The 22,880-nt window shown below is 38.4% G+C and overlaps 1 protein-coding gene across 4 annotated transcripts; it reads right to left on the bottom strand.

Annotated features, from left to right (window-relative positions):
• Positions 1–2,211: 2,211 nt before the first annotated feature.
• On the bottom strand, positions 2,212–22,047 carry csf3r (colony stimulating factor 3 receptor (granulocyte)). Of its 4 annotated transcripts, none has more exons than XM_053682582.1 (16): positions 21,899–22,047; positions 16,230–16,339; positions 12,562–12,632; positions 11,693–11,986; positions 10,482–10,620; positions 10,196–10,371; positions 9,852–10,012; positions 9,450–9,594; positions 7,908–7,987; positions 7,460–7,670; positions 6,957–7,349; positions 6,541–6,687; positions 6,313–6,453; positions 6,130–6,223; positions 5,959–6,040; positions 2,212–5,366 (listed from the first exon to the last, which is right to left on the bottom strand). In XM_053682582.1, the coding sequence occupies exons 3-16, from the start codon at positions 12,623–12,625 to the stop codon at positions 4,884–4,886; spliced, it is 2,610 nt and encodes an 869-aa protein (XP_053538557.1). In that variant the 5' UTR covers positions 12,626–12,632; positions 16,230–16,339; positions 21,899–22,047; the 3' UTR covers positions 2,212–4,883. The 4 variants fall into 4 exon arrangements, with proteins under 4 accessions (XP_053538557.1, XP_017331009.1, XP_017331015.1 ...); XM_017475520.3 differs by lacking the exons at positions 16,230–16,339; positions 21,899–22,047 and adding exons at positions 12,936–13,010; positions 14,842–14,992; XM_017475526.3 differs by lacking the exons at positions 16,230–16,339; positions 21,899–22,047 and adding an exon at positions 14,842–14,991 and having other exon boundaries at positions 6,957–7,055; positions 7,161–7,349.
• Between the last annotated feature and the right edge of the window lie 833 nt (positions 22,048–22,880).

Here is a 22,880-nt window from a genome sequence, read left to right as displayed (position 1 = left end):
AAGCCACTTGACGTGACTAATGGGACACTTTTTAGAGCTAATCGGACCATTGGAAGCAAAATCTAATCCACTGTCATATTCTTTAAGCTAAATACAGTCTGGTTCTTTTCCAGGTATTAGGCCTAAAAGCCTGTATATATGTCAAGACATGGGCGTAGGATTTTAAAATCTAGGTTTTGCCCCCCCCCCCCCCCCCCCAATTTTTCCTAATCTCAAATTTTATATCGCATTGCCTGCCTGTCTCCGGGAATTTTTGAGTTGGACAGTCTCAAAATGAATGCATTCCACAATTTTTAGAAACATAATTCAATAAAAAAAGAACTTTTGCTATAGTAAGCACAGGGGTCAGACTCCAGTATCTAGGGATCTCTGAACTTTTGCCTGCTGATGAGCTTGATGAGAGCTAAGTGTTTGTCACTGCAAGGTAACAAGCAAAACCTGGATTTTCAGAGAGGTGGCTACTCTTACACATTGAAAATGGAATGGATTCATCTGGAGATGACGTGAATATTTTGTGGCCATCCGTGGGGAAAAAAACTCATCCTGAGGTGAGAGCGGTTACGACACAGCATTCAGACGCTCTTGAGCACACTAACGTATAGATGAAAGATTTACCACTTTGTAATTGAGGTAGGATCACATAGCTATTTCATGAAATTGCTGATTGTTTGCTGGGTTTGATTGACAATTTTGTTGTCAAAATAATTATTTATCCTATGGAACTGTCAAATATTCACAAATTTGCAAGCTACACACCAAAATTGTGTGTCTGTGCCATTGCTACGTGTCCATAAACAGTTTAATGGTAACGGTAGTCAAAATGTTCACATGGAGATGAGCATCCTACTATATTTTAAGAGGAACTGGACAGAGGAGGATGAACAGCAGATCATAGAAGTAGAAAAGACTGAGGAGGACAAGCTTGTAAGTTGAATGGATAGCCACCAGTTAGCCAGCTAGTTCACATCACACACCGTGTTGGATGTTTGGGACGGGAGTGCCGTTGTGTGAGGATCGCTCCCACTGTTGGTGAGTTATAAGATAGAGACCGTGTGTTTTCATTTTCTGTCGTGATTCTTGAAAATGTCTCCATGGTAGGGCAGTGCTGCTACATCAAGAACTGTCATAGTAGGTCTCCCTGTCATCCAGCAAGAAAACTGGACAATGGCATTTTTTTTTCTATAGCTAAACAGCCTCCGACTCATACTCATAGCTTCAACTCACCAACAGAAACAACCATCCTCACAGGATAGCACCCATGCCTCAACATGTACTGTGGCTAGCTATATTAACTAGCAGCTGTTCTTAATGATTATAGCTGCTAGTGTTTTAAATGAACAATTCTCTGTTTGGAGTAATACTAATGAATATACTGAGCTTCATTCAGTGACATACATCAGAACTCATATCTCCATTTTTATTTATTTTTTCATAAATCAATGCTATTGGTCACCCTTTACATCTGTCTGTGTGTTCTACAAATATATAACCAATGAAAAGTCAGTAGAAATGAAAATTTAAGTGCTTTATTAAATGTGTTGTTTTTTTGGGGGGGACCATGCCCCAGAACCCCCCTAGCTTTTCAGCGTGCTCCCCAGGTTCAAAATTGCTACTAGACTCCTGCATCAAGAGCAGAAAATTACATTTATTCAGCCTGAACAGAACCACTGAGATAAAAGCATTTTTTTGCCTTTATGGCAATTTGTTATCTTTCTTACCTGAATTGATTGTTCGTTGCATATCTGTTTTAATTCTACACTCATTCCCATGTTAGTGTTCTGTTTACCATTATACTGATTGACTACAAAAACAAGCAACTTATTTTTCAACTCAATGGGTATGAGAAATATTGATAACTTCTCAAATGAATCCATGAGCTATACTAAAGAAGTATGTATGTTGCATAAATATTATTTTGGTGTTTTCTTATTATAAAAGTTTCCTACATAGACCTGAAATGGGCAAAAATAAAAAACTATTTGTATTTCATAACCGTAACTCTTTATGACAGTTGTAGGAAATGCAGACTTTGATTTTACTGTGAATGTCCTTAATTTCTAAACATCTGAGCATAGGGAAATCTACCCAAAATAGAGTCTTTTATTAGATCCTTATGTCCAGAAGTGGACAAGAACTGGTACACCTGTAGGGGTTGTATGAGTGAGGGTAGGCTGGTCAAGAGACAGATATACTTGAAAAATAGACAACACGTGGTTTATTTGAAAATTTATTGAGTAGGAGAACTATTGATAACTGCTCAAAATAATTCATAGGTTATTTTAAACTCTCTTCCATGTCCAGAACAAGTTTAAGTTTAATCTGAACTCAACTAAATTGTATTTATCTAGCCTTTGTGTTATATAAGTACCACAAGATAAGTTTTATAAGTTTTACATAATATGAATTAGTAAATCAGCAGACAAACAATCTGAGTACAATGAAAAAGAAAATAAAAAGTACAAAAATGAAATGATAAATTCAGATTGATGCAAAGCCTGATAAAACTTAGAGTCAAATGAAATTAATCATAAAACAAAATTCCAATAAAGCTCTACAGTACTTACAGCAGGGGTGTCCAAATATTTTCAAAGGGGGCCAAATGAGACCTCATCAAAATACGAGAGGGCCGTACACACACACACACACACACACGCACACGCACGCGCACGCACACGCACACGCACGCACACACACACACACACACACACACCATAGGATATTGAGTTGAGATTAAATAATTACTATGTGCTGTGTCTGCTGCCACCATCAGTTGAAAATAAATGCATTGCGTCATACATTCTAATAGAAAAGCCACGGAACAGTTAATATCTGTCTGCAGGCCCCATTTGGACTTTGCACATCCCTGACTTACAGTATCCGAATCTCAAATGCTGACACCCCCCCCCCCCCCCCCAACACACACACACCATTTTTTATTCTAAAAGTAAAAAAACAGATCTGCATCCCGAGCAAATTAACAAACAAGAAGACTTATGTCACACTTGAATATTAGGGTAAACTGTAAGTTTTTAGGGAAGGTACAGGAAGTTTTTAGAAATCAGGAGGTTATTAGAATACTAAAAAATAAGTATTAAGAATTAATTAAAATAATAATATAATAAGAAAATGAATATTATGGAAAAAAAAATCCAGTAAAAATAAAGGAATCGTTAGCACTACAATGGATATTTATTCCATAATTACAGATGGTATCTCCCAAATGTAGACTGAAATCAGTAGAGGCCCTAGTACAGAGCCTTGATGAGCACCAAATGTTACTTAATACATTCAGAAAAAAATATTTTCACTGAGATACTGATAACAATCAGTCAGATAGACTATATTTTCAAACCTATGTAACTTGATATTGTGGTCTGCAGTTGTTTGTCAGACATGACTCTGGAATACTGTTTGAGTTATGAGTTCAAATCCTGGTTCATCCAAACTGTTGGGTCCTTGAGCAAGGCCATCAACCCCTAACTGCTCAATTTTTATCCTGTCTCAACTGACCAAGCACATAAATATTTTCAGAGCCATTAACTACTTCACAGCGATAGCAGCTGAAAAAAGTCAGTCCATCCAGGATTTTCTGATTGCAGAAATTAATGCAAAATTAAGCAAGCCCTGAAATATTCTGACTAGCTTGCAATTTTGCAAAAGTACCTCAAATTTACCAGGTCTCTGGGCTCTTCAGATTTGAGCCAAGACATGTCATGTGACTTCATCACAACTTGCATTCAGCCAAAGCCCTCTTCGATTCATGTGAGCATACAACATCAGTACAGCTAAAAGGTCTCTTTACCAACAACATCTTTCAAAGTGATGTTTGTTGGTAAATGAGACCTTTCGTGCAATTGCACTTTTGCTAGTTCAAGTAGTTTTCCGCAGAAAAAGCAAAAAAAAATCTGCAAGTTGCAAAAAAAAATAAAATAAAATAAAAATAAAAAATGCTGCAGCAAAATCAAGCATTTCTGGCTGCAACAATCACAAAAAACTTAGTGAAATCTTGTATGGACTGAAAAGTGCGATTACTTACAGTTATAACAGATAAGATCACATTTATCAGCCACTATAATGCATTCTGCAAATTTTTATTTCATTGTCAATTTATGATTTTTCAAGGTCAAGTATTTATAATATTATTAAAAATGTATTATTTTACATCCCATCACATTGTCTCCTGAACATGTTACCATACTACCTCACTATCCATTTGGTATCAGTTACTGTCAAGATTGACTGAATTTGATATTTTAGTAGACCTTTAAAATAGAAAGTGTGACCAAACATGGCTGCACAGGAAAATGGACGCACAGAGTAACCACAAACCCAATCAAGTATAACCTCTAAATCATGAAATGCCTGGTTTAAATTATGCTTCCATTTCTCAGCATGTCACAGTGGGCACTCTAATTTATGCTTCACTCAAAGTTAATTTAGATTATTAAATCATTAGATCACATTTTATAGGTCAGTGCATGGACAGATTGAATGATTGGCCAATCACATACATCATGTACAAAAGTGACAATGCTCTAACAGTGACAGAGATAGTCTTTTGCTGCAATCTAACTTCCTAACCAAATCTTAGCACTTAACTCATGTATATATTCCTAACAGATATTACCATGTGAATTATATGGTGGTGCAAGTTAATACTTTTCCTTTTACATCCTACTGGTTGCCTCATATTATTAGTTGCTAAGGAGTAGGGTCACAGGGTCACAGAATGTTGCAATAAATGACTCTGCATGTCTCTATTACAAAAAACAATTACAAAATAAAGTCATTATATTCCAATGTAGCACCAAACCGAGGTAAAATGTAACCATTGTTTCATAACTGCACCAGTTTATGGCTGTATATGAATGCACACATTGAATTTAAGACTTACTGTTAATTTCCAAAGACCTGAGCATAGGGAAATCCACCCAAAGTGAAGCTTTTTCTTCTCCGGTACTTAAATTGTTGTGAAATGTTGAAAAGTGGTCTATATCAGGAACATTGACTTGGGTGGACATTTTCTCATATGGACGAGGACTAGAAGGTTCCTCTTCTCCCAGTAGGGGTTGTGTGGACTCTGAGCGCAGGTAGACTGGTGGAGAGACAGGCTGGCGTTGATATGGCCCAGCAAAGACAACTGTAGCATAAGGCACAGATTCGCTCTGCTGCTCTGTTTCAAAGGTTTCAGAATCATGGGATGAATCATCGTAGCCTGCATCAACACTTTTGCCATTATATGGCCAATTGTCGCTCTTGATGTTCTCATCTCCTTTCGACAACTCTTTCTCAGGTGGACACAGAAGACTAATGTGGGAGAGATACACCAGCACAGGGTCCTTGACCTCTTTAAAGGGAGGCATGCACTATGGAGAAAAAATTTCATATGAAATACAGATATACTGAATAAAATTGATGTACTTAAACTGTACGATAAGTAAGGAATAAAACGCAAGATCTTATAGTAAGATAATCAACATGGGGACGTGTGATCCATTTCCTGATCCCAGAAGGTGGATTATTCCTCTTATACCATACCAATTTGCCAAGTAATATAATTTTACATTCATTAACAAATGACAAATAATGACCAAAGACACTTTTAAATTACTTATAGTTACATTTCATGTTATGGAATGTGGACAAGACAAATTAGTTCCTGTCCCGTGTTCTAAGGACTACCCTGTGGCAGAAACCTTCCTAATTGCTACAAAGAGCTGACACCAGAGACTCCTTCCATTCAAACAAATTGCTGTGATATATATGAGGATTAAACACTTCGGGGCACACAATCTCGACATACTACATCATAAGGACACATGCAATGACATTCATATGCTGTCACAGAAAATTATTTGAAGTATATGATTTGAATCAATGAATCAATAGAATAATAAAAGAGTAATAAAATAATTGCTTCTTCATGCTGTGTCACATGCAAAAACAAACTGGGCATACTTCTAGAGAATCAGCGGTTGTCCACTTTTTAATATTGCTGTTGGCAGGGTCTGGAATCACTGGCCACACATACTTCTTCATCCTTTAAAAAACAAACATTGGAGAACTCTGATGTTGTTCTCCCAATTATATAACAATATAATAAGCAATATGCTTTTTGTGGAGACTCACCACTTTTGTTTGATAAAACAGGTAAACACACCAAAGAAGAAAAGTGTCAATCCAACACATGCTGGAATCACAATGAGAACTATCTCAAAGGCATCTGAAAACAAAACAAAGGCAAAACATGGATTTATGAAAAGCCTTGTCTTATTATTAATAATCTTCCACAAAATATTCTATAATTGATACCAATAGATGCAGTTTTCACTGTGACGGTGGACCCATTCACACTGCCACCATCTGTGCTAGTCATTATGAAGAGTTCATAGATGGTGAAAGGATTGAGATCTTTAAGCACCACGTGTCTGTTTGTGCTCTCAGTCTCTATAACTACATGAGAAGGACAAATGAGAATTAGTGGAAGAAGCATTTCTTATTAAACAAAAAGCAATTGAATAGCAATTGTATACAGCCTACCTCTTGTATTGTTTTTCTCATCCCTGTAGAAAATCCTATAGCCAGTAATAATTCCATTCCTCTTCTGCAATGGGATTTCATCCCAGGAAAGTTCAAGAAAAGAAGGTGTGATCTTTCCAATCTCTAATTTTGGAGATATGGAGGGGGCTGCGATCATGAAGAAAAACCACTATTAGAGCAGCTCATTCTTATTCTTATTCTTATTCTTATTCTTCCTCTTCTTCCTCTTATTATTATTAGTAGTATATAGAGTAGTAGAAGTAGTAGTAGTAGTAGTAGTAGTATCAAACAGATTTGTGTTTGGCACAAACACATGGAAAGACCACTAGAGGGAAGTCTTGTATCATTATAAAGGTGCTATATTACTCTCATAATTTTTCTGCCCTAAAATTCACAATTTTCAGGTGAAAATGAACCTTTTTGCTTTGTGTATGCTACAGTGCTGTAGGGCCGACCAATTCCACCCCCATATTTCGGGTATACTGAAATTTCATAAGGCATGTAAGGCTCAAGACCTAAAATGGATACACAGATACAGTTCATTTTAACATTCATAGTAAGCAAACATTCATTGATATTTAGAGAAAACACCAAAATCATGCTTTGAATTTTCACTGTACTCGATGCTACAAAGCTGGTCTGATTTTGGTCCAGAATTTCAAAAGAAACATGATTTGGATTCGTCCCACATAGTGCTCTCCACTCCAGCACATATGCACTAATGACTGAGGTCTCTGGGCTTATCCATTTGGCCAACAAAGACTCTTCAGATTGTGGAAGTATTTCCAGAAATAGGACAGGATCCATTCCTGAAAATCATACAAAATCAACAAGTATTTATAATTGATACACTTGAAATGCTTGGTTATACAAAATGGCCTTCATCACAATGAGCTCTGTGTCTTAATGCTATTGCTACCTCTTCGTCTGTACAGTGGCACATCAGTAGGGTTAGATTTCCCTGCTTCATTCTTGGCTGTCAGGAAGACCTTCCTGACCTTTGCATGGATCTGGAATGTACAGTGTTGCTGATCTGTGACACACACAATTTCTTTCTTCTTTGTGAATTCTCCCATTAGTGATACAGTGTAAGACACATTCATGCTGTTGGCACGGAACTGCAAAGATGGCTGAGAGAGCAAATTATGACATGAATATCAGACAGAGAATTGCCAAAGAGTAATTACATTAAATAGTTCAACTATACAAGATTGTTTATACAATTTAGTAATACCACAATCACACCACTGATACAGGAGACAATATCACTGTAAAATGATGCTAAAAATCGATGAGTACAGAGAGATCTCGTCTCTATTAGCCAATCTCTCACAGATTGTGAGGTGTTGTATTTGTGGAGTTCTCACCTTCCAGAACAGCTGTGCTGTCTGATTCCTAGTTTCTGGCCTCTGCAGCTTCAGCCATGTGTCTAGCCGGCCAGTGGGAGCTGAAAAGAGACCACTCGATTCAGCACATCAAGGCTTTTAGTTGCACTGGTGATTAAGTAAAGCTTTTAGAGCCACTGTAGCATGTGCCGTTCTCATCGCCTCATATACTGCACTCTAAATAATTTACAGTTAGAAAGATATGTGTGAATATGATAAGCCCAAAGAGGGAGGTTTGTGAATATGTAAGTCATGGGCAATTTCTGGATAGACAGTATGACTAGCTTTCATCTGTGGAGTTAAAACAGAACCTGGATCTGAACTCATGCTTTTAAAAAAAACATATCATTTGCTTCTATTGAATATTTTCACTACAAATCTTAAATGCTTGAATATCTCAGATTCAAATTCACCTCTTTGAAATTCAGGTCTTATTTTATTAAAAATATATACTTTATAATTTTTTTTAAATAAATATATATAGTTTTATTTATAAATATTTGAGAAAAATTAAAATTATTTATAATTATAACTTCCTGGTCTGGATTCAAACTAAAATTTCATGACATCCACACTCACTGTCCACTTTAATAGGAACACCTGTACACCTGCTCATTTAAGCAGTTATCCAGTCATGTAGGAGCAGCACAATGCATTAAATCATGCAGGTACAGGTCAAAAGCTTTAGTTAAAATCAAACATCAGAATGGGGCGGATCTCTGTGATTTTAACTGTGGCATGATTTTGGTGCCAGATGGGCTGGTTTGAGTATTTCAGAAACTTTCTTTACAACTGTAGTGACCACAAAAAGCATCTCAGCATGCACTAAACACCAAAGCTTGAGGAGGATGGGCTACAACATCAGAAGACCACATCAGGCTCCACTCCTCTTAGCCAAGAACAGAGATATGTTAATTTCATAGACAGTGTAAAAAAAAAAGATTTTAAAGATTTTTTAAGAAGCTTCCCCCCCCCCCCCCCCCCCCCCCCCCCACTTATTCCAGTCTACACCTGTCCAGTTTATGTAAGTCTATGCCCATGAATTAGCCTCAGGTTCTTGTTCTTGGCTGACAGGAGTAGAACCTGATGCTTTTCTGTTGACCAAAAATGTAAGGAGTGTTTATTCGAAATGCTACAGATTTCCTTTCAGTTCAGACCAGTCTAGTCATTCTCCTCTGTTCGCTCTCATCAGTAAGGTGTTTCAGTCAGTAGACCCTTCACTCACATTAAGTTTTTTTGTTTTTTGCACCATCACGTATAAACTCTAGATACTGCTGTGTGTGAAAATCCCAGGAGATCAGCAGTTTCTGAAATCTAGCACCAACAACCATGACACAGTTAAAGTAAAAGAAATCACACTTTTTCCCCCATTCTGATGTTTGATGTGATCGTTAACTGCAGCTCTTGACTGCTTTCTGCATGATTTTATACATTGTGCTGCACATGCTACTGTCGGGTAGCTGGATAATTAATTTACAGTATGTGAAAAAAGCTATAATAGAGATACAATTAAATTGTAAGTACCTTTCATGGGTGTAGTAGCCACTGTAGCATTGCTCCACTCACTCCATGGGCTGCTGCTCTGATATCTTACCCTGATCTGTGATTCATAGCTCATGCCATGAAGCAGACCACACACCTTAACTTTGTTTTCAGGTTTTCGAATAAACTGTTGGAAATAATTAAATAAACACATCAGCCAAAAATGCAGAAAATATTTTTCTGATTAAAAGCTTAAGAGACTTTAAGTTTTTCACTTAATTATATTTCCCAGCTTTTTTATATGGGTTTCTAGAGTACTACGTAGCAACCGTTTTCTGATTTTTATTATTATTTTTTTTTTATGGTACTGAAGGGTATTAGTCCGGGGGGGGGGGGGGGGGGGGGGGGGGGGGGGGGGGGGGGGGGGTTGCAAAGATACATAACCTGCTCTTTGTTAGAAATGTTGGTGTTCACAGGTTTTAATTTGATCTCTATATGTAAGGTCTTTCTTATCCACTTCTGAGTATTTGAGAGACTCCATTTGTACTCAAGGCATCCAAATGTTTGTGTTCCAACCCCTTGAATCACTGGAGCATCCAGCTTAGCTATAAAGGAAGCACATGACATACTTGAATATGTTTACAACCAATGAAACCACATCAAACATTTAATGCTAGGCTAAACCTGTTCTGATTTATTGCACATAGAAGTCCAACTGGAACATTTTTAAAAGTGTCCTATGCCCTTTTTCTGTTCTTTTGGGTAGTGTATAGAAGTCCATTTCTAACCTGTTTTCATAGGATCCAGCACCAGGAGGTTAGATGTGGCCTGGCCAAAGACATTCATTGCTACCACGTAAACTTGCACTTCACGAAACAAAGTGAAGCCGCCACGTGGAACCCTGTAGAAATTCTCCTCAGGTGGTGGAGCATAGGCGAACCTTTGTAATGGACTTGTTGTATCTCTAAATCAAACAAACAAGGGTCATCCATCAGTGCTACTGTTTAAACATCTCAAGATAATTTAGATTATGATCAATGGCAGGATTAGGAATAAGAATTGGGTACTTCTTACAGATGCATGATTTCTGTGTACAGGGTGTAGTTTGTTGGAATGTCTGAAGCTTTTTTACCAGGGTCCCAAGTACATACCAGAGTAGCAGGTTCATTAAGATTTAATAGACAATTCAAGTTCTGTGGGACGGGTGGAGGATCTTTAAAAATAAATGGGATTATAAACAGAAATGAGAGACAGCTTCATCAAATTACACCATGCAACACAACAGTGCATAATAAGAAGAATCTGAAGCTTCTCTGTTACAATTTCCCTTACCAGTTTCTTATTAAGTTACATGGATAGCAGAACAGTAATATGTATTTTACAGTAATATGTAATATTGATATTTGTGAAATGCACAACATAAATTAAGATTGTATCAAAATTATGTTCTCAATTTCTATGTTTAACTCATGAGTATGTAGGGGACAGCTGGCACAATTGTAACACGACATAACTGTAACATGCTTGTTTTCTCTAAAAGTACACATGCAACAGCAGCTTCTTTTTATGCATATGCGTCATATGCATACTTCTATGTGTCTGTCTAATATTAGTTTTCCCTTACATGTTCAAAAACTGAAATCTGTGCGGTTGTGTAAAATGATCTCTACACAAAATGTTAGCATAGTTTTCACAGTTAATGAATGGAAAAAGGTGAGAATACGTTGCAATACGTTATAAGTGTATAGTATCTTGCTTCAGGGATGTCTCAGACTGCAGTGAAAAGATGCACATACTAACATACATTGTCTTTATGAGCCCTGCATTGTCAGTCAATTACAATATATCTTTAAATGTGTGATTGTTCTGTGTGGGCTTGTCCGCTTGTGCATAATGGACATTCAGTGATCTCTTGTAATTTTGTTATATTTTTCAAGCCATTCTCAAAGCTATATCACATGGAGTAGTGAATGTATGGTGGTTTATTGATTTTTTACAGTGCTTTCTAAGTGGTGTTAATTGACCCACGCAATGTTACAGTTGTAATACTGGCCTCCTTTTGGTTTCAGTGAAATTGTACAATCATCCATGCTGATGATATTAGTAAACTGGCACATATGCCAGCAAATATATGCATGATGTTATGTGGGAAGTGTGAAGTATGTAATTTAAATCATCACTGAGAGATTCAGCTCAAATAAAAATGTTACCATTGTACCATCTCTCCTGGCTATAAGTATATAATATATAATTAGGCACAGACTAAACACAGTAAACACACTTACACACTGCTCTAATCTCCACAGCGCCTACCACGTTGCATATATCATGTAAGCAGATAAAACATTCCAGCACAGCTTGCATGTCAGTGAAGTTGGATATGAGGATTTCATATACATTCTTCTGACTGCCTTTACTACTGGGCATAAAATGAGCATTCTTCCTCCACTTAATGAGAAAATCCTGGGTTTTTGTGAGCGAACACTCTTCTTTGATGTAACAGGAAGCTGTGACTGCTGAGCCAAATGGAACCACCGTTGATGAACTGTTTACTTCAGCACATGGTGATGCTCTGACGTCTTTAGGGAATAATATATAAGAAAGACACATATCAAACTTTGAAACTCCCTGAATAGATACAACGTATTAACAATTACATCCATACTAAATGCATACACAGATATGAAAGTAGATATTGCGCTATAACAATAGCGTTACTGTTCCCACCACAAGTCTTGTGAAACACAGCATTGCAATGTCTTCTCAACAACTAGGCTATTTCAAAATACATGGTGAAACCTGTCACAGTATTACTTGTAAACATATCTTACATTTTACCAGCTGGATTATTGACAAATATATGAATCATTATAGTTATCACACAGGGAGCATAATAGAGACAAAATACACAATTTAATTTCCCCCTACAAAAACAGAGATATTTCAATAATGACCTACAAATTCTTTAAAAAAATATTCCAAATCAGTGAGTGACTTTAATGATTTGAAGGCACAGATTACAGAATTAAATGCTCCTAGTCTTTGAGAAAGATAATGTTTTTCAAAAAAAGCCCATGGACCACTAGCCTCAAATGTATGAAACAAACAAACAAACAAACAAACAAACAAACAAAAAAAACAACTGTTCTCTTACTTTCTGTGAATGAATACAGAATTGTCCAAAGCACAGCATGTAATGTAGTCCTGTGCAGAGCCATGATGGATCTGTAAGACAGCAAAAATGAATTGCTCTGTCATTTACTATATTCTATACATTACCTTCATTGCTTCACTTCTAAGATTTAAATCCTCCATAAAACTGACCCACCTGTCTGAAATGTGATGCATTATCACATTAAAAAAGAAAAGTTGCTACTTCAACCCCAGCAAAAATTATTATTATTTTTCCTTTATTTAATGGAAACACCGTATTTAATGGAACACAGCTACTGAAATACAGAAGTTATTATCTGACTACTAATTAAAAACCTGACAAAGCAACATGAATAAAATAATGCACGTACACACCATCTACTGGGTTTCTCACAACAGGAAGAAAACATGTAAGTAGGATTACTTTGCTACCATTTCTGTTAGATCTTTCTAAAAAAAAAAGAGAGAGAGAGAGAGAGACCACACAAAATTAGTCTAACTAGCTGAACATTCCTCTTTTTTCTCTTCTGTGTTTCTTCTTCTATATTGGCTGTTTTGCGGTGTACCGTTAGCTCTATCCTAATTCACAGGGGCCAACTGGAGCAGGAAATGTCAGCTTGTTGTGCAACATGCACCGACCATTTCTCACATACTGCTGTTTTTTCTCCCTCTACTATCAGTCCTTTAGCCACACAACCCATTAATCTGTGTGATATATTTTATTTTATCATAAAATAAAGTGGAATAGCAGATGTGCTCGACTCCATTAGGTGGAGTATTGAAAATGATAAATAAGTCAACCACACATGATAAAGCTAGTTAAAATAGTAAATTCCTTTTTATTTATTTTTTAACCCCCAGCAAGGTACAACTGGGGCACTCCAATTCACATAACCCCTGTGGTAAACAGAGAACACTTCCTCCCCTGGTTGTGTTTGTATGCATGTGTGAATATTAGAAAGATGTGACTATTGAAGTTATACTCAATTCTTTTCTTATCACTGGCTCCCATAAAGGCCTTTACTTCTCAGCACTTGCCTTACAGAGAATTCACCAATTGCAAGGGCTAATTGCCTCTGGCTCCTAAATGTGCTTTTCAGCCGTCCAAGGAGAAAGCAGTTATTATATTTGTAGTAATTTATTTATTTATTTTTTTATGACTGCCTGGCATCTTGCTCCAGCACAATGATTTAATGTGCTTGTGAACACAAATGAGACTGCCAATTTCTCATTTTCCATCACAAAACCTTAGTGTTGCTTATGTTTTTTCCTCCCTCAATTTGTCTCCATGCATTTATTAATAATGTGAATGGCAAAACATAACAAATGACTTACATATAGATGTAGTATTTTAGCATCTCTGTTGCCACAAATTGCTTTGTTTATTTCCATAAAATGTGTTCATGGAAATAACAAGTAATACAGTCAGCAAATAGAAGTTGTTTTGTAACTGGCTAGTGATTTTTAGTAGTATGTTTTTAAGTATTCTCTCTTTTTTTTTGTTCCATTCTCAAATACAGTGGAAGTAATCTGTTATCTGTTACTCTTCTTTCTGGTCCAAATGTCTTAGGACACTGTGTACTAGATTAAGATATAATCTTACAGGAAACACTATGCCGTTGTCAGGCTTCTTTTCTTTTCTTTACTTTGCCATTTTGACAGTGAAGAACAGACTTAAACTATTTTGCAATCTATGTCATTGTGCAATAACTGAAGAAGAAGAAGATGAAGAAAAAGAAGAACTGTACCTCAAAAACTAAATCTCTTTCACATCCTCCTTAATAAATAAATTGCTGAATCTGTTTTATAAACATATATATTTTTACTGAAATAGGTCTTACAATCTTATATTGAAAATGTACTGTCTAGCTTGTATATGTCTAGAAATATATGTTTAAAAACATTTTGATACAACAGTACCAATGAATATTAGAATTATGTAGTTCTCATGAACAATATAGATATTATGTAATAAAAAAGAGGTTTTAAAATCCAATCATCAAATTTTGGCTTGAAAATATTGAGACAGAGACACATATTAAAGTAAACAGGAAGTGGTACACAGTAGAAAGTACTCTGCTATGATCATAATGCATTGTAAAATGCCATTTCTGATGTGTTGATTTTTTTAAAATTAATGGATAGAACTATGTGACATACATTATAATACCTAATTTGAATTAAGCTGAAAGACCTGAAATAACTGAAAGTTTTTTTTCTTTCAGAAAACTGGTTTCATATAAAGACACAGAAAGAAATGTAATCACAAAATAACACTCACCACATAAAGCGGCAAGGCATCGGAGCTTTTATAGTCTCTAAGAGCATACAGATGATATCAGACTAATTTGATTGCACTTTGTAACCTCCGTTTGTATCAGGCTAGTGTAGCTCAATGGTTACACATTTATCAAGTGAGATCACATGATTTCAGGAAAAAAGGAGAACCAAGCCTCAGACTGAGTTTAAATGGCATTGCAGAGATTAAAAACATTTCATAATAACAGGCTGAAAAGGAGAGACATAGAGTGTCTTTATAAAAAAAAAAAAAAAAAAAAAAAATTCTATTCCACATTTATCACAGACATTGTGACCATTTTGGAGTCTGTTATTTGTTTGGTCCACCTAATGTTAGCGCTGGGTTTTAGATTTAATGATTATGTTGCCATTAGTTATTTTGTTGCATAGCACTGTGTGGCTATCTTTTTATTTGCCGTTCATCACAGAGAAATTCTTGAAATTCATTGTAGAGTAAACTGAACAACACAGAGGACCAAACATATATAGCAAGTATATAAAACATCACACTTTGCTTTGGTTATATATATATATATATATATATATATATATATATATATATATATATATATATATATATATATATATATATATATATATATATATATGTTTAATGGTCTCAAGAGATCAGTGCTTGTCTTGTATGTTATCAAATATGAAAGTGGGAATTTTCTTATCTCCTTTATCCAGGGAAGGCTAGCATGGAATCTTTTATACAAAGAAAATTTGCTTCATTTAGTGAGTGCCTCAACATTTTAAACGTGTGACAATATTTAGTTAGCATATCATCCACCAATCACAAATACTGTAATGTCAGCTCAAGAAGTAAGAAGTATTGGCACCCATCATGAGTATATAAAATAAATAGCACATACGTGACTTCTTGAGCTTAAATATATAGCAAGTATAGTATAGTACAGTACATACACTCCCCAGCCACTTTATTACACCTGAACACTTGCAAATTCATGCATTTATAAAAGTATCCAAGCAAGTGGCAGCAGCACAATGCATAAAATCATGCAGTTACAGGTACAAGAGCTTCAGTTCATGTTCATCAAATGCAATGAATGGGGAAAATGCAATCTCTGTTGTGCAAACAGGCTGGTTTGAGTATTTCAATCTCTGATCTCCTTGGATTTTCACACACAGCAGTCTCTAAAGGTTATGCAAAATTATGTAAAAACAAATAAATAAATAAAAATTAAAAATTCAGTGAGCAGAAGTTCTGCAGATAGTAATGCTGTGTTGATGAGAAAGGTCAGAGGAATATGGCCAGACTGGTTCAAGCTGACAGGAAGTCGTCTACAAAACCACTCTTTACAACCATGGTAAGCAGAAAATCATTTCAGAATGTACAACATGACGAACCTTGAGGCAGATTGGCTACAACAGCAGAAGACCACACCAGGTTCCACTCTTTTCAGCCAAGAACAGGAATCCGAGGCTACAGTGGGCGCAGGCTTACCAAAACTGGACAGCTGAAGATTGAAAAAACATTGATGTATTATAGTTAGTATTTTATTATACAAAATATAATTAACATATTATTAGTATAATATTTTAGTATAATATTTAGTATAATATTATACATTATATACATTTTTAAATATAAAATGTTTCCTTACTAGTGCATTTTTTTTTAAAATGTAAAACACTGCTTTATCAGAGCTTTCCACTAAGTTAACCATGTTGGTGAAGCCTCTTCTGAAAAGAATGACAGTGATGAGTCTCTTCCTGTAATTTCTTCAAGGCTGGAGACACTTTTATAGGGTCCTTGGAAATGTAAACACCCCCCCCCCCCCCAGGTTTTAAGGTAAAGTGTGCTTCTATTCACTGGAATTCATAATTCCATCAATCTGCATAGGAGCGCCTGCACCATTAATCTCCAAAGCATCAGTGATACACCACCATATTTTCCATTCGGTATAGGGATATTTCATTGCATGTAGTTCCCGTTTGTTACAAACTCTAAAAAAAAATTCTAATTTGGTCTCATCTGCACACAGCATATGATTCCAATCATATGTCCAATGATGCTTGGCAACTTTCTTTGGTGCAACCTTTAAGATCATAAATGATTGTGGATGATAGATAGATGGATAGATGGATGGATGGATGGGTAGGCAGATAGAAAGATACATAAGCAGAAGGAAATTATGTAATGACACTGCAGATATAACAAAGCTGACCTCCCCCTCCCCAGTGTTAATAGGTAGGAAATAACAGCCCAATCTGGGATTTTTTTTTAGTTCCATTACCATGACATTAAAACAATAAAACACTAACACAATACTAAAAGTAAATACAACTTAAAAGAAATGATTTTTGAAAGATAAAAAAAGAATTCTAAACTATTTATGCACCATTATGACTAACTGAAACGAAACTGGAAATGAAAAACGTCTGGGTTACGCATGTAAACTGAGAAGGGAACGAGACGTTGCGTTTAGCATAACACTATGGGAGCGCCTCTCGAGTGCGACCGGCATCTGAAGCTTGTGTAAAATCATGCCTAATTATAGGCCTGCCATTATCAGGTGACGTGGCAATTAAGCATGTTGCGTGACATAAATATGGCACCTGTGAACCGCGCCATCAGCCTCTATTATCTGAAGCAAAGACGCAATTCATAGGCCTGCCCTGGTATGACAAAGCTACGCAACATCTTGTTCCCTTCTCAGGTAACAGGGTTAGTTCCCAGGGGTAGTTCCCTCGAAGTTCCCTTTCAAAGGGAACGTCAACATTGCGTTTAGCATAACACTGTGCGAACGAGAATACCCACTCCATCATATTGAGGGTACGGCCTGTTCAAAAAGACCCTACCCCGAGGGTTACTGCAAGACACTTGAGCCCGGGGTGGAATGAATATCCAGGCTGTAATAACGAATGAATGTGTGTCATAGACCACCCTGCAGCTGCACACACATCCTGTAAGCATACCCCTTTGGACAAAGCCTTTGCGGAGGCGACCGCCCTAGTGGAATGAGCCCTTATGCCCAAAGGCGTAGCGAGACTGCACGCCTCATAAGCAATAGAAATTGCTTCCACTATCCAATTAGAGATGCACTGCTTTGACACAGCATCGCCACTACTGTTGCCGCCAAAGCAGACCAGCAGCTGCTCTAACTCACGCCACTGGCCGGAGAGGTGGACATAAGTACAGAGAGCCCTTACTGGACACAGCAGGTGCATTCTCTCTTATTCTGGTGTGGGGAATGGAGGAGGGCAGAAAGCCTGCAACACCACACGGTGGGCAGCCGATGTAGGCACTTTAGGAATATAATCCGGCATAGGATACAGGAAGGATTTGGCTAATCCAGGGGCAAAGTCAAGGCAGGAAAGGGCAGACATAGATAGAGCTTGTAGATCTCCTACTCGCTTGAGAGATGTCAGAGCCAGCAGAAGAGCTACATTTAGTGTCAGAAGCTTCTCAGAGGCTGACTCTAAGTGCTCCAATGGGGCCCCTGACAGACCTTCCAGGACCACAGAAAGGTCCCAGGAAGGTATGCACAGCCTGCAGATCGGCCTCAGCCACCTGACGCCACGCATGAACCTCGAAGTTAGACGATGTTGCCCCACAGAGGCTCCATCAACAGGGGCATGGTTGGCTGATACGGCAGCCACGTAAACCCTGATTGTAGAAGGAGCCAATCCTGCTGAGAAACGTTCTTGTAAGAACTCCAGGACTGTAGCTATTGCGCAGTTCACTGGGTCTAGCTGACGTTCCTCACACCACAAGACAAAAAGCTGCCACTTGAGCGCATACAATTTCCTTGTGGATGGTGCTCTAGCATTTAACTTGGTCTCTACAACCTCAGTTGTGAGACCAGAATCTATGAGCTGGTGCCCCTCAAGGGCCAGACCCACAGTTTCCATAGTTCTGGCCGAGGGTGATAAATCAGCCCCCCGGCTTGAGACACTAGATCCACTCTAAGGGCTCAAATGGGGCACCTGACAGACCTTCCAGGACCACAGAAAGGTTCCAGGAAAGTATATGTGGCCTGCAGAAGGGCCTCAGCTGCCTGACACATGCATAAACCTCGAAGTTAGAGGGTGCTGCCCCACAGAGGCTCAATCAACAGGGGCGTGGCTGGCTGAAATGGTGGCCACGTACACCCTGATTGTAGAAGGAGCCCACCCCGCTGAGAAATGTTCTTGTAAGAACTCCAGGACTGTAGCTATTGCGCAGTTCACTGGTTCTACAGCGGATCCCTGTGGATGGGAATCTTCCAAGGAGTGCCATCTAGCAGAGATATTATCTCTGAGAACCATATTCGAGCTGGCCAAATATTCCCACAATGTACATCGCACTCACTGACAAACTTTCCTTCAGCCCAGAGAAGAATTAGTTGCGCCTGCCTGAACAGGGGGCACGGACATAATCCTCGCTGGTGGTCAATATATGAGACTACAGGTGTGTTGTCTGTAAACACATGATGACCTCTCAATTGAGGAAGAACGAATTTCAGTGATAGATATATGGCCCACATTTCTAGGCAATTTATATGCCGCTCCAGATGAGGGCCGCACCAAGATCCAGCTTTATCTTGCTCAGTGTTGATAGGATTGACCCTATGCATTCTGGGGATAGAAATGCCCTCATCCTAGTAGAATCTTTATAACCCCTAGAAAAGTTGTCCAGTGCACTGAGGAAAGCATACTTTTCTGAGGTTCAACCTGAGCCCCAAGCTCCTCATGTGGGCGAAAACAACATCTCGATGTTGACCGCTAGTTCCCTGGATCGTGCTAGAATTAACCAGTCGTCCAGGTAGTTTAGTACATGATTGCCCTGGAGTCACAATGGAGCCAGAGTGACATCCATGCACTTTGTGAAGGTGCGAGGGGATAAAGCTAGCGATATTTCTATGTGGAAATATGCACCTTTAGATCTATCATAACAAACCAGTCCTCAAACTGAATCTGTGGAACGATAAGTTGGGTGTCAGCATCTTGAACCTGTATTTTCGAAGAGTACAGTTCAGATGCCGCAGATCTAAAATTGCCTGCATACGGCTATTTTTTGCGGACCAGGAAATAACGGCTGTAAAAACCTCCCTCCCTCAGGGAATGGGTACATGTTCTATGGCCCCTTTGTCAAAGAGGGATCTTACTTCCTGCGCTAACGTCGGGCTCTGGTCTGTGCTGACTACAGTGTTGAGCACACCTCTGAGCCGGGGGGGTGTCGAGCTATGAACTGGACCCGGTAGGGTCCATCTGGCAGTAGTTTCCACACTGCTGGCTTGGCCTTTATGAGCATTCTCAGATCAGGCCTAATAGCAGGCCAGACTGTTGCTGCCCGGTTCCCCTGGCTGTCTGCGGGGGTTGGCGGGCTGCCATACTTGCCTTCTGGGTCTCCCTCGCACTAGTGCTGGACCGGGCTCCACTCGTGGATGCCCGGGTGATTTCGAGACAACAGGGAAGGAACTGGCTGAATGCTGCCATATGTCGAGCTCACTCAGCAGGTCTGCTTGGTAGGCCTGCAAACCTGTCATTGTCTGCAGTGACCCACAAGCAAGACTACTACCCCATAGGCCTTGCCCACCAATGCCACGATGGCCTTACATGGTGGCTTGGATGGTAAAGCTGGCCGCCCTAATTACCTGCCGTCGATGGAGAGAGGTAGTTCGCAAGCGCCTCCTCCACCTTCAGCATAGCTAAATAGCCATGCCGTTCATTCCCCACAATGACCGAATAATCCAACATCGTGGGGTTATAAATATGGCTTATGCATGGTTTTCTCCCAGAAGCCTGATATTTTGTCATGCACTTCTGGAAGAAAAGGGAGTTTCTGCAGTGTAATCACTTCAAGCCTTAGTAATCACTTCAAGCAGCTCTTTATATGCTCCTCTCAGTTTTCAGCACATCCTTCTGGCTCCTCGGAGTCAGACAGCAATTATTACTATTATTTTTTTGTGTTTTTTCCCATTTGGCTTTCCATAGTGGAAGGAGGAGTCGCGACGCGAGCTCCAAAATCCAGTGGAGAGCCGAACCCGGAAGACAGAGCAAGAGATAGAGCAGCGCTCGTCTCCGCCTCCTCTTCCGGATCCATAAGAGATCCCCAGAACCTGAGATGGCTAGCTGCCTCGGGAGCGTCCGGCCCAGATCGCCCCTGAAACCCGAATTGCTTCGGCTTACGAGAAGAGCGTGAGTCGCGAGCCGAGCTGCTTAAAGTAGGCATTACCATGCACAGCCTCTCGAGGCTGCCATCGCATGCTACACTCCTAAACACTTCACCCGGAAAGTGTGCACTATTCCCCGTGATGAAACGGAAGCAAGCCATAACACACTTCCTGAATTCTCTCACTCATATTTTTCTCTCTTGCTCATTCCTGTTTTTTCTTCTCTCCTTTTTTTTTTTAAAGGGATGGAAAAGTTCTGAGATTTTGAGAAAAGATAGCGACGAAATGAACCGTCTTTTTGTTTCTTTACACAAACAACTGACATGCAATCTTTCGCTGAAGATAATAAAGGTTGATGGCACGGTTCACAGGTGCCATAGTTATATCACGCAACGCGCTTAATTGCCGCGTCACCTGATCAAGGCAGGCCTATAATTAGGCAGGATTTTACACAACCTTCAGATGCCGGTTGCGCGTAAGAGGCACTCCCATAGTGTTATGCTAAACGCAACGTCGAAGTTCTCTTTGAAAGGGAACAAACTACAAATGAAAACAAAATAAAAACTAGCAATATTTTTAAAAATATAATAACCCTGTTTGGCAGTGGATAGGAAGCTGGAAAAACCTGAGGAAACCCTCAAGAGTTCAGAATCAAATTGGAGACCTTGGAGTAGTATTTTTTTTTTTTAGCAATTATGCATCACCATGCTGTCCTCTTTGAACATTTTCTCATAATTATTTATTTTTTTGTTTTGTAGCCTTTGTTTGAGTTAAAGATACTGTATGTTTGTGTAATTGTTTTATACTAAGCTTTTTATCTGTTCTTTTAAAGGGTGCTTTTTGATTCTATATAATGTCCTCTTATTTTGCATTTGTGTAGTCAGTTGATTTTGTTATCATAAAAAAACACATATTTACCTATTATATGCAGCATTCCTCCTGGTACACCACTAGTGATCAGTAAATCCACTGTTCATCATTTTCATTTTCAGCAACACCAGTTCACTTGTGCTTTACCTACATAGTCTCAGAAGGTTTTCAGGCTTCATTCCCTGCCATCTGTGTTTTGAAAATATTCCTTTTGAAAAAAGAAATTGGCAAAGCTATGCAACAAAAACAGGAAATGTTGCAAGCATGAGGATCTGACTGTGGTAAAGGAGACATGGGTGTAGGAAAACAAATCTTGGGTGTGTGTAAATGAATCATACTCTGAGTGTAAAATGTGCCTAGATCCTCCAGGGTAACACATACCACTTGTTAAATTAGGCTTATTAGCTCATTAATTTATGCAATGACTCCATGGCTAGGTGTCTAAATTTGTATCCCCGATTCAGCAGTTTATCCACTTTATTTTCCTTCTGACATTCTGAAACACAACAGCTAATTGGAAAGCTGTAAAAAAAAAAAAAAAAAAAAAAAAAGGACTAAATTCCACTGTTGACAGGGAAAAGAAATGAGACTGCATGCTAATACAAGTGCATTATCTGATTAGGGTAAAGCTGACATATTTTCCTTCATCTCAGTGCTAATCAGCAATAATGAATGGAATATACCATAGAGGACATTACATGCTTTATAAGCTTGGAGCCTGCAGTTATTCCAGCAACTGATGCATATTCAGCCTTGTATAAATACAAACATTTTGTTCTTGTCTTGATTGAGAGGTGTCAACCCAATCAAACTAAACTGTTTGTAAGCTTTCGGATGAATTTACTTCATACAAATTTACTGTGTATGACTGTGCAACCATAAGACCATGCTGCATTTTGTTTGTGATTGCTCCCTCAAGAGTATTTTCAATAGACAGACTTTTGAGACCCAATAAACCAACTTCGTCAATCTTGAATCACCATTTGTTGAGGGTCAATATACTTAAAGCTGAAACCCTGTTTATAGAGCT

This window comes from Ictalurus punctatus, chromosome 1 (assembly GCF_001660625.3).
Source record: "Ictalurus punctatus breed USDA103 chromosome 1, Coco_2.0, whole genome shotgun sequence".
Taxonomy (NCBI): Eukaryota; Metazoa; Chordata; class Actinopteri; order Siluriformes; family Ictaluridae; genus Ictalurus; species Ictalurus punctatus.
This window is presented reverse-complemented; position numbering and strand designations above follow the sequence as displayed.

Coding starts and splice junctions, on each gene's coding strand:
- csf3r (XM_053682582.1), bottom strand. CDS start 12,625: ATGGCTCTGCACAGGACTACATTACATGCTGTGCTTTGGACAATTCTG. Junction 7,988..9,449: donor GGCTACTACACCCATGAAAG/GTACTTACAATT, acceptor GTCTCTTTTCAG/CTCCCACTGGCCGGCTAGAC. Junction 6,224..6,312: donor AGTGAAAACTGCATCTATTG/GTATCAATTATA, acceptor TTTTGTTTTCAG/ATGCCTTTGAGATAGTTCTC.